The sequence below is a fragment of the Meles meles genome, chromosome 5 (genome assembly GCF_922984935.1).
Source record: "Meles meles chromosome 5, mMelMel3.1 paternal haplotype, whole genome shotgun sequence".
NCBI classification, from domain to species: Eukaryota; Metazoa; Chordata; class Mammalia; order Carnivora; family Mustelidae; genus Meles; species Meles meles.
The window spans coordinates 103,781,721-103,794,804 of record NC_060070.1 but is presented as its reverse complement, the minus strand read 5'-3'; the positions used below and the strand labels follow the sequence as shown (position 1 = coordinate 103,794,804).

General features: G+C 36.4%; 1 protein-coding gene across 1 annotated transcript in view; it reads left to right on the top strand.

Moving 5' to 3' along the window:
• Positions 1-210: 210 nt before the first annotated feature.
• The window catches only part of BMP5 (bone morphogenetic protein 5), a 119,754-nt gene continuing 106,880 nt past the window's right edge, over positions 211-13,084 (top strand). The window contains exon 1 of the mRNA XM_046004088.1: positions 211-1,392. Coding sequence (XP_045860044.1) covers positions 903-1,392 — 490 coding nt within the window. The 5' untranslated portion in view covers positions 211-902. The remainder of the gene's footprint in view (positions 1,393-13,084) is intronic.

The window sequence follows — 13,084 nt, the reverse complement described above, 5'->3', positions numbered from 1 at the left end:
CCCCCACCCCAGGACTTCTATGCCCCAAGTATCACTGTGCTGTGTTAGATGCATGGCTATAAAATTGTGGAAATGAAGACTTTTCTGGTAGCAAAAGGGTTAAGTTCTTTTTGCTTTACCAGTTTCAAATTACAATGAGAAGCCTCTTCTTTCCCAGCAGGGTTGTGCTTACATTACTCTTTAGATCTCCCTTGAAGAGGGCTGGTATATTTGTGCCTGCTGGAGGTGGAATTAACAGTTAGAAGGAGAAAGGGATTGAATGGACTTACAGGAAGGTTTTCAAGTAAGTTCAGGGAAACACATTTACTTGAATAGTACAACCTTGAGTCTTATTTTACACTAAGACGACACAAAAGATGTTAAAGTTATCACCAAGCTGCCGGACAAATATATATTCCAACACCAAGGTGCAGATCAGCATAGATCTGTGATTCTGAAATCAGGATTTGTCTTGGAAAGAGCTCAAGGGTTGAGAAGAACTCAAGAGCAAGTGAAGATAACTTTGGGAACTACAGTTTATCAGAAGATCAACTTTCCTTGATTCAAATACCAAAGGCCTGATTACCATAAATTCCTATAGGAATGCATAGGTCATCTGATCAAATAATTTTATCCGTCTTCTGCTACATCAATGCAGCAAAAACTCTTAACAACTGTGGATAATTGGAAATCCAAGTTTCAGCTTTCTTAGAAATAACTACTCTTGACATATTCCAAAATATTTAAAATAGGAAAGGAAAATCAGTGAGGATGTTATGTTCTGAAATGTCACTGTCATGAAGAATAGGTAAATTTGTTTTTTCAGCTACTGGGAAAACGCACCTCCTAGGAACTTAGATTTTTTTTTTTTTTTAAAGAGGACAAGAAGGACTAAAAATATCAACTTTTGCTTTTGGACAAAAATGCATCTGACTGTATTTCTACTTAGGAGTATTGTGGGTTTCCTCTGGAGCTGCTGGGTTCTAGTGGGTTATGCAAAAGGAGGTTTGGGAGACAATCATGTTCACTCCAGTTTTATTTATAGAAGACTACGGAACCACGAAAGACGGGAAATACAGAGGGAAATTCTCTCTATCTTGGGTTTGCCTCATAGACCCAGACCATTTTCACCTGGAAAACAAGCTTCCTCTGCACCTCTCTTTATGCTGGACCTATACAATGCTATGGCCAATGAAGAAAATCCCGAAGAGTCGGAATACTCAGTGAGGACATCCCTGGCAGGAGAGACCAGAGGAGCAAGAAAAGGATACACAGCTTCTCCCAATGGGTACCCTCGTCGCATACAGTTATCTCGAACGACTCCTCTGACCACCCAGAGCCCACCTCTAGCCAGCCTACATGATACCAACTTTCTGAACGATGCTGACATGGTCATGAGCTTTGTCAATTTAGGTATGTTGTTCTTTTATTTGTTAAACGATGTTATTACTAAGTGGAAGTTTTTCTAATAGTAAAGTAGCAGCCTGGTAGGTGGTCGTGTTTATATAAAGTCATTTTCTGTAACTCTCTTCTCCAGCTTCTGTTTCCTCTCTTTCATTGATACAATGTAAGATTTTGCTTTAGGCAACAAAGTCATACACACAGGTACATATATTTAATTTTTTAAATATGAAAAGCTAAAATTAAACACTTACAGTTGGGTAGATTTAGGTCCTTGAAATCTTGTTAAAATTTCAGTCATGCCTTAATGTATGAATAAATAAGCAGTAGTCTACAAAAAAGGAAAATTTATGAGGATAGCTGTGCTATGGGCAAAAAAATAATAATACAAATAAAAAAGAAACAAGCATTTGTAGATTGAAAACTAAAGTGTCTTTTTGGAACATTTTTTTGTTAGCAGTTTAACAAACATGTAAGTATACGTTTATTTGCCACTTAAAAACTCTCATTTGGGCGAGTCAGTCATTATGAAAATATCAGCATACAATTAACTAAGATCAAATAATTCTGTAAAAGATTACTATCAAAGATTTTCAGGGAGAGATTCTGAAAGTGTGAAAAATACTTTGGAAAAGAAGCTTCAAACTAACATTTCTTAACTGCTTAATGATGAAACGATATCATACCCATTTGATTGTTTCCAGAAGCAAGAGAAATATAAAACATGCTATGATGGTCTCTACTTATGCAAAATCTTCCTTTTCTTTTAGGATAAAAAAATGAATCAAAAACTTCTTTGATTAGCAGCATTATTAGATAATACTTTTTTAAAAAATTATGTTTTACTCAAAGCTGGTATTTTTGTGGCAGATTTAAAAAACTGACAATATCAAATGGTAAATTAGTGCCCAGTATTTCATCTCTTAAAAATATTAAGGAGTTACCAATTTAGAGTGATTTCACAGGGCTGTATTTTTAAAAATGTTTTAGTAGAGGCTAATGATGAAAATTCACTATCTTCAGACATTCAAAAAAATAACATGGTATATAGTCAGTTTTGAAGACAAAATTTTATGAACAAATGTAATCAACTTGAAAGAATTAGAAACATTTTAATGTAAGAACATTCAAAACTTTGTTTGAAAACTGCAATCTGCTTTGACTTAAAATTGACATGTTTTATTATACTTAATTAAAAACTTCCTTGTATAACATCTCCAAGAAAATAGTCTTGAAAAGTCAGATAGCACCAAATTCAAATACATGAATGCTTTTATAAAACATGTTGCTTCATATGTATGCTCTGTTCATTTGCTCTTCGCAATCCTAGCATGAAGGATAAGGTGCTTAATAAATCAAGTTTCGTGTTCCTAGAGACAGAGCTCTCATTACTATAAGCTTTAGTAAGTCATCATTGGTTGCCTTAATCAGGTGTCCTGGAGGCCTTTTCTTCTACATGTAATTAACAGGTTTCATTTGGAACTTTCAAGCCATTGAAATATGGCTTAATTCTAAATTAGTTCGATTGCTTTTTCCTAGTATAAGTGATATGCAATGTGGCTCATGGGATATTTTACTTTGTTGCAGTTTCTAAAGTATTATTCAATAATTTAAAGGAGTTTTAATATTCTAATAGAAGAATTTCAATCTAGCATGATTTACATATGCATAAAACATATCACTGAAAAAATTAGTTCCGGTCACCTAAATCTGACAGGGCAGACTGTGTCATGTATTTTAAAAAACAATAGCTCAGTCATGAATCTGTTCTAAAATATATATTTTATTGAAATCAAATATTTTGATCATTCACAAAAGAAATATATTTGTTTTAGGAAGGAATTAAGTAGGATTTTTGAATGTGTATGCCATTACTTTTTATGCATTTACACAGAATAAGAAAGCCAAAAACAATAATAAACAGTTTTAGTTAATGACTTTTAGGGCCATTTTTATCATTAAAGTGTACTTATATTTTTAAATCAATGAAATTTTGTTGTATTCTTTGGATTATACCAACAAAGCAGTTTACTAACTATACCATGAAACACAATTACTTATTTTACTCTAGAGAAACAATATTAGATATAAAACTTCAGAAGATAGCTATTTTTATCATGCTTGAACTGCTGAATATTGATTTATCCTCAATAATTAATTGTATTATTTTTTTCTCTATTTAATAATACAAAACTAAATGTCTCATGTGAAATTACTGACAAATTGATTCTGGTACTGAGTTTTTCCTAGTAGCCTCTGAGGAAAATTGAACCACAGCTTTATTTTAACCTTAGACTGTGCCTTCTAATATATCCAAAGCTTACAACCAAACACTACCTAGTAAAAGGTTTAACTTCTGTATTTCTTCCATAATAAAATAGGTCAAAGCAGACTTAGAAAAGGTAAAAGTGTAATATCATGATTAACTGCACTAAGAATGTCAGTGTTTCTTAATGTAACATTCATTAACAAATAGTATCTTTTTATGTTCTTAGAAGACTCAGGAGGATTTTGTTCATTTATTTATGTTAGTATCTTAAAAAATATGCATATTGTTGAAACTAAGGGCAAATGATCAAATTAGCCATAAACAAGGGATTTGTATTGAGGAAGTCACCTGGATATTTAAATATATGAAAAGAATCTGTTGACAGTTCCCATAATAAGCTGAATTACACTAAAAAGATATGTCCTTTATATAAACACAAATCTGTGTCATTTTCAAGTCAAATGATGAATTTTCTAGAATTATCTTGTCATTCAGAAAGACATTTCTTCTAACATTAGTTTTGCTCATCAAGAACAATTAAACTCTGAATCATTTAACAAAGTAATCTATTTTTAAAAATTCCAGATGAGATTAATTTTTTTCTTAAATGAAAAATAGATGAGAATTTCCTAAAAGAAAAAATGAAATGTGAATAAATTGCCTTAAGACTGATGTAAACAACTAAACATGAAAACAAGCACGTTATTTTGACCTTTAAGTTGTTTAAGTGATTTGGGCACTCTGAAGAGACAAATATTAATTATTGTGTGAAGAGAAACTTTCCACTCTATTGGATTCATTATTTTTAGGCCAATTTTTGTCAGTCTCTAGTGTCCAGCTTTACAGGTTTACAGCTTTACAGGTTGACACTTCTGCTTTGTCCCTAAAACTGTTGACCATTCCAGGCGTCCTTGCTCAGTCAATACCATGTCATTTCATTGAGAACAAAAATATCTTTCTGGTAAATCTTTTCTTTTTTAACCATCTTTTTCAAAAATATTAAGGATTAGTTTATATATCAGATATCTATGCAAATAAAAGGAAAGATTAGGGAACTTGTTTGCAATTTTTAAATAAATCTGTTTACATTAAGATAAACATGGAGTGTATTTCTAAGATCTTTTACAATTTTGTTTGATTACTTGGCAATAGTACAATTAAAATGATACAACACTGTGGATGTTTTAGAGGAAAGCACAAAAAAACAGTGAACCCAGGAAATTTACTTTCATGGTGTTCCCTGTCTATATGTATTTCTCTGATAAAGATGGAGTTTTTTTTTTGTTGTTGTTGTTGTTTTTAATGGTTTCTGGTCAGTTGACTTGGAGTCAAAAACTTCTTAGATATATTTTAAGAACATATATTAATTCTAAGGGATGAAAGTACATGAATGTGTTGCTTGGATTTTTTCATATCTTATAGCAACATATTTAGCATGTTAAGATATGAAATTAAAAAAAAAAAAAACACTTTCAAAACTTTGAGTTAAACCCTTCTCCTCTTCCCCAAATCTTTAAACTCTCCCGGTACTGGAAGAAAAAAATGCTTATGTTCTCGTTTGACAGGTTTGAAAGACATCATTGATATTTATTGTTGCTTTTGGCTGACTCAAGTGCCCAGTGGAGAGGAATTTATACACAGATCTACCTAAAGATGCCTATCTGTGTAGTCTCTCCAACAGGGTTATTAACACTTTTGTAACATAAACTTACCTATAAACACATGCAAGATTTTTGGGGGGGAGGGGGCACTGATGGGAATGTTGACAAGACGGTCTAAAACCATTGTAGTACATATTCATAGATACGCCTGGAATAACAAATGCTAATATTGGGTGAAACAATACTTCTTTTACACCTTTAACTTTTGAAAAGAAAAGGGGCTTGGGAGGATGGAAATCTTTTTACTCTCTTCTTTAACAACCTTTTGCATTCATGATTGTGACCCAAGGGATTCTTGTTCTTTAAAGCCATATTATTGTCAAATGACGGGCATGGCTGCAGTGATAGGTATAATCATATAGTTTAATTAAAAGATTTTTGCTCCTGTTAATAGCCACTCACAAATAGCCAGTTGTAAAAGTTTATTCAGAATTAACAGCTGGAACTGTGAAGGTATGATAACATAAATTCAGAGGGCATGGGGTGGCCTCACCCACTACTTCCAGTTCCCTCCTTTCATCCATTTTTTCAATATTGCCTCCCTCTTTCACCCCCTCCCCTCACATTACTTGGCCTTTCCTCTTTAGTTCGATGGTCTCTACCTCCAGGCTCTCTTGGCACTCCTCTCTTTCTGTCCCCACCCCTTCCTGGGGTCCGCTTTTGGTCCTTGTTTCTTCATAGCTGGAGGCTGAGATTAGCTGAAAATCAATTAGTTACAGTTTGATCATGTAGGTACAGTCTCCTGTTTCTCTGGAGTTGAGAAGGAAAAGGTTATGACGTGCCAATTGCAGCCTCCGCCCATCAGGAGAAAAGCTCCCCAGGGCATCAGAACTGCTCTGGCTGCTGCCACCCCTGGAATTGTTTCTCCACCATCCCATTCTTCTTTGCCTCCTCACCTCTCCCTGAGGATCCCGTGGACAGAGCTTAATTGTTTTTGCCTTCCCTATTTTATTACATAATTAAAATTTAAAAGGGGAAATGTAAGGGAAAGAAAAAAAATAAGAAAAAACTGCAGCACTGAACAAAGATGATGCTAGAAAAATGCAATTCTGTTAGTTTATGAAATGCCTTAGCTTATGTCATTTTATTTCACACTCATGGCACTCCATGAAGAGATTAATTCCTTTCTTTAAGTTGAGAAGAGAGGATGAGGGAGGATAAAAGGATCAAGAGTAGAGAACAATGAGGATGAGACAGAGAAAGAAATAAAATACAAATTTTCTTTAAAAGCCCTTGAGAGAAAGAAAATGAATGAAATGAGTCATCAGAGGCTGGTCTTTGGGTGTGCAGGTGGAGGACGTGTTGGGAAATCCTCAGTCCACCTCATACTGACACAGCAGCTAATTCCACATCCCAACCACATCAGCTCCAGGGGAAAACCCTTTCATCCTTTCACACTAAAATACCAAAGTGGGGAAAGAGGAGGGGGCCCTGTGTGTGTGTGTACAAGGAGCATACAGACGAGCTACTCACATTTACAGTCATAAATAATGTAGTGGCTCAGCTTGAAAAAAACCACAGGTTAAAGGAAGAGGCTTCCCTGACGCACGGAGAGGGGCTGAGATCAGAGGAGCCACTGAAAGGGTTGGAGCCAAACAATGAATCCCTTGTTCGAAGCCATATTTATGAGTGCTTCTTTGCACCTTAAGTTCATATTTTATTGGCTGGGCTGTGGGGTTTCCCCATTTGCTCATCTCTTAAAATAATACCCTTGGCTGAGATCTCCTTTAAAATGCACCAGTCAGCCCTGACAAATGGCTCATTTATTTGGGGAAAAGGGGATGGTGTTGTGATTTTTTTTTTTTTTTTTTGATGTCTGATTGGAATGTGTAAGGTCCAGTTGTGGATCTTAAAATGGTGACAGTAAGATAAAAATAGTAACTGGAGTAGTTACCTGCCATTCTCCGAGATGTCTGTAAGAGTCCACATAATCAGGTAGTCACTCTTGACTAGTAGGAGTCTTGTCTAAATTAGTACGATTATAATGTCTAAATGAGTAAAATGGTAAAACTATAATCTAAGAAAGTGAAAACAAAATCTATTGAATTGTGCGACGTTTAATATGAAGGGAAAAAAGATCTCTGATTAGTCAGAAGGATCTCTAGTGGTTTTGGGAGAAGGAAAATGATAATAACCCTCCATAACCAAGGGGAGGAAGGCAGTGAGTTGCATAAACATTACATTATAAAACCTAAAAAGCAAGACCTTGTCTGGTTCTAAATAATTTGGCATAGAGACTAAACTAGGGTATGCTCTGTTTTATAATTTCTAAACACTGAAGATCCTTGTCTTCATGATGATGTGGCCTTTCATTTTTCTTTTTATAAGCTGCAAAATATTGGTGCCTGCAGGAGAAGAAACAACCCTGTATTTTAGAAATATGTGAATCTAATTAAACTATCTCTTAGTATGTTTACTTCTTTCTGCAAGTAAATAACTTTTATTGTTCTCGTTGCTTCCCAGCTTTCCTCGAGTTGTTAGGAATAAAGAAAAAATATTGAGAAAGGCAAGATAAGCAGATTTAAGTCTCATCTAGATTTTATTCAGAACGAAGAGGTCAAAAATCAGAGGATTTCTTAACATTTACAAACCCGTTCAGCTCTTCTTTTGCTGTATGATATGAAAAATTCAATTTTGCTTGCTATGTGCAGGTGTTCCGTACCTATTGTGACTTTGTGATTAGCCTTCCTATGTAGGAGACATTGTTATTGCCAGTCTTAAGTCCATGGCCTATCACGGCTCACATGGTTTCAGGGTTTAATTAAAGGTTAAGCGTGATTGCGTTCCTTTCGGTGTTTCTATCACAGAAGTAGAGTAGCAAAGAAGAAGCTCCAATGCCTGGATTGGAATCCCATATTCTACACCTTCTAGCAGTGTGACCTTGGGCAGGTTACTTAGATCCTCTCTGCGTCCCTGGTTCCTTACCTAAAACATGCCAGTAATGAGCATGCCTTCCTCATTGCGGGTGGAGAGGATGAAATGAATGAATATGCATGCAATTTTAAGAATAGCAGTTGGGACATAGTGAGCCCTCAGCCAAGAGCTGTTACTGTTAACAGGGTTGCACTTATCCCAAGTCTGCTCTGGCATCTGCAAGAGTGGCTAAGTAGTCTGTGGAGCCCAGTGCAAAATAAAAATCTGGAGCCTCTTGTTCAAAAATTATGGAGCATTCCAGCCTAGTGGCAGCAGATCATAAGCTCAGGCATGAGGTCCTTCTGAGCCTGTGCAACTGCCCAAGTGACCTTCCAGAGAAGCCAGCCCTGCGTATTTGATTACATGTTGTGATGGCAGGAACCATGCTCTATTCATCGTTTCTTATCCCCAGGGGTGGATCAGTGTCCCAGAAGGAAAAGAGAGAGTATGTGCAAGCTGAATCATCTGAGGAGAGTTTACCTAATGCTGTAATGTTGATCATGCTGTAGGTAGAGCTTGCTGGCAAAATAGGGGATAATGCAGCTCCAGAACAGCAGAGGAGCCTTCCGTCAGTCCTTCTGGGTAGGGAGCAGAAACCATTACCAGAAAACTCAGAGGAGAACTGTGTGGGGAAGATATCCTGCCAGGAACTGTGGCCTTTGTGAGAGGGATGCCATGCAGCCAACACTTAAATACTCAGCAGGGAGGCAAACCAAAGACTAAATACTCAGCCCCTACTTTTCCGCCATGTTCTCTTCGGCACCAAAAGCCACAGGGCCCTGGAGCCTCCTGGTGGAGCTCATGGCAGTCAGTTTCCTGGTGCTGAGAGCAGAGGAGAGAAAAGTGGAGAGTGGATCTTGAGGCATGAACTGAAGATCTTCTTCGGCACAAATCGGGAAATGAATATTAAGTGTTTAGTCAATAGAAGTTCCAGAATCACCTCAGTTTCAGTGCAAGTTAGTTATATGTCTGTGTGTGTGCATATATGTGTGCACACATATGTTAACCTTTGCCCTACTAATTTATTATAAAATTCAAGATACAATCATGATTTCGTGTAGGAGTTATTAACTTCACCAGTTGGTGAAGTGGCAGAATAGACACGATGTGTTGAAAAACTCTTAAATTGTATAGAGATCAGCAGGATCACATGATATATTAAAACTATTTTAGAACAAACTGAAATTAACAATAAAAACCAAAAATCCTGGGAGAAGTAGCACTTGCAGTTCCCATGACAAACCACGGACTGCAAAGGCCAACCAGAAAACTCCGAATAGAAAGCACTAGTTCATGCAAATACACAGAGCAAATACCAAGAACAGATGATTTTTTTCAATCTTTAGGTCTGCTCGTTCTCAATCCTATGTCTTCCTTCCTGAAGTGACCCATGACTGTGTGTTAAAATGTTTTGAATTCCGGGTGCAATCAGGCAATTTCCTCCCCAGGTAATGTCGCAGGCAGAAATGTCAGGATGAGGTAAATTGGGATTATTGTTGTTCTTTGCTACCCTCAATCTCTGGCAACTTTCTTGGGACTCAAAGCCACACACCCCCCTCTCGCCCCCATCCTTGAACCACACACTAGCACACAGGAGAAAGGTGCCTTTCCCGTATTGTCTACGTTCCCCTTCTAAGCGCTAAGGATGGCAATTTTAACCTGACTTTACATCTGTAATTACCACAAGCCGTGGAAGAGAGGGTTCAACTTGGAAATTGTGTAGGCTCTAGTACAAATAATCTTAATGCAGACACTGAAGACTTATTTAGTGAGGAAGAAGGAAGGTCATCAATTAAATAGGCTTTATGGTTCCTGCCTTATAGATGTTTTCTTTGCTCAGAGGGAACAGGGATCATTTAGTTCTTTAACTGTCTCCGTAGGGTGTAAGTGTAGGGGTTTTGGGATACCAGCTTTGCACACAGCTGCATATCCTTGAGCAAACTATGTCACTTTACTGGGACTGTTGCCTCCTCTGTCAAGTGGAGATTCTAATACAGAATTGTACTTAGTAAGGTAAGGTTATAGGCCTGTAAGCCTCGTGAGAGAAGTACTCAAGGCACAGCGACCACTCTTGACACAACTACTTGTACTAGAATTGAGTGTATGGTGTTCTAGTGTCAGAGGAGATCGACACCCAGGCCGCCAGACTGACAACTAAATCCTTGCTGGAATTGTGGAATATTATGCACATGAATTTTCCTCTACCTAAAAGAAAAAGGAACGCTTGAATTTCCCTGACTCTGTCTTGGAGTTGGACTCTTGGTAGATTGTATTCCCTCATCCGGTTATCCTGGAAAAAGAGGCCAGTCCTTGACAGAGCCTATAGGTAACTGCAGGCCTTCCCTTTGAGCTCCCAGAGGCAACAGTGTCTGTGATGTACCACTGAGAGGGGCTTTTCATGTTACCTTTGCTCGGATTCTTTGAATGAACCCATGGTTTTACTTTAGTTCCAGATACTACCTGTCCTATTTGTTTGTTATGGGGAAGGGGAGACTGATTGCAGGCCAAAGGAATAATATACAATTTGAAAATATTTGGTTGTGAAGGCATGGGCACTCTCTAAAAGACCCTTTGAAAAGAAGGAAAAAATGTCTTGAGGAGTTTTAATGCTTATTTTCATAAGTCAACTTTTTTTTTAGTTTTAATTTTTAAAAAGTTGATTTATGATGAAAATCTCGGTGAATAAACTCCTGAACTGTAAATAGAAAAGCCACTCTGTTCAAATGATCACTCAATCCAGGAAATTTTCGTATTGTATGTAACTCAAATCATGTTTGAATTCGTTTTTCTAATTTGAGGCAGTTCTTATTACTATTTATATTATCATTATAATTTTGTTTCTATTTAATTCCATTTAGCTTTAAGTATTTTGACTTTCCTAGACTGGGCTGTTTTGTTTTCAGATGATAGTCACATCTTTTTATTACTTTTCTTGAATTGCTTTCTGTTATAATATTTTGAAGCAGGATGGGAACTTATGGGTTTAATCAGAAAAGTTGAACAAACAGCATATATGTTTACAATATACATATTGTAAAGTCATCGCATTGACTTTTGATATTTTATAATACCTTGAGTGGGGAAATCTGAATTTACTGTTTTTTTTTCATTATTTGATAGCATGCTGAAAGATGATCTAATATTTCATTGTGATGAGTAATGTTCTTTAAATAAAATATGGATTCTAACTATATATATATATTTTGATCTATTCAAATCAACATGTAAGATTTTTCTCTTCCATATTGCTGTGTCAAAACAGTTATCATTCTACTGTTAACAGTTACTTTGAGGAAGAATTTATCCAAATTAAGCAAACTATTATCATTCCAGCATGTGTGCATGTGATACGTTTAAAGTATAAGAGATTGTCACATCCATATCATTTAAATTATAGTATAGTTGTAGCAGTAGTAATTAAAGCAACAAAAACAACAATAAATATAATTCTTATGCCAGAAACTGGACTGAGTGATTTGCATACATTATGTCAATTAATTTGCATCTCAATTGTATGCATAAATACTTTTCTTCTCCTATTTTGTTGATGTGATAATTGAGACGTGAGCAGAGATTCAATAACTTACAAAGGCCACCCAACTGATAAATGGCAGAATCCATACTGGAACTGTGATCTGTCTGGCTACTAGGATTTAGCTCGGTAACCTACTTTTGAAAAAGGTGTAATTTTTAATCGCAATGACGATAATGGTTTATACTTCTGGAAAGCATCTTTATGTACCTTATGTGGTTTTATCTGCATTTTCTAGCCCTCACAGAAGTAGATAGGATTCCACAGTTGACAGCTCTGGAAACTAGAGCTCTGAAAGGTCATTCATTCAGTTCTCTGACAAATAGAAGCTGATTACCTACTATGGGGCCAGACACTGTGCGAAAGACTGTGCCTGTTTCACTGCCAACATCACAAGGCAAGAGGAGCGAGGTCTAGGCCCAGAATCCCTGGTTCTTGTGCCAGGATTTTTTTTGCTCAATGTCACATAACTTGAAAAAATCCACACAAAAATTCCAGCACCCTGTACAATTAAAAGCCCTCACTGACACTATCTGCAAGAATGTGTTTTGTTATTTAAATAAGCATGTATAATGAACCTTCTGGGTATAGGGAAAATATTTTTTCAAACCTCAATCCCTTTACATCAATTTAAAATAAACAAACAAACAAATTAAAAATAAATAAAAGCCTGTTACCAGCAAACAGAACATTAGGAAGACTTAGTCCAAAAGGCATAGAACACAGGTAGAACCCACCTTCAGCAAAGCTTGGGGGCTCTTTCAGAAACCTGTATCTTTTAAGCTGTGGTTTTTTTTACTCATACGGAGGGTCTGGTGATTTTAAAGGTAGTATTTCAAAGCACTGTTTGCTTCCTGCATATTCCAGAGCATACATTGGGCTTAAGCACTCATCGTTTTTTTGGTGTGTTGTACTGAGGAAAGAAGGGCAAAATGTCATAGAGTTTTTCAAAAAGAAGTTGTTTGATCTGGGCTACATCTCGACCCCTGACCTTCACTTACTTCTTTGTTTGTGTGCTAACAAGGTTGTGTCCAGTGTTTATTTTGTTCCTGTACACACTGATCATGATGTGGATCCAAGTGATACACTGAGTCAGTGGAGACACATTTTCTAAAGTTGAAATGGGTAGAGAGTTCCAAGAATTGGTATAAAGACCTCTTTGCTTCCATTGCTTTGAATTTACTCAGGATATTAGGCATTAGGTAATTATTGCTTCACGTTTGAAGGGATTATGAGGGAAAATGGATTAATATTTTATAGTGGGTTACTCTTCACCATCAGGCTGCTCAGCCCGTGGAGTAAATATTGCAGCAAAACACCGACCCGAGT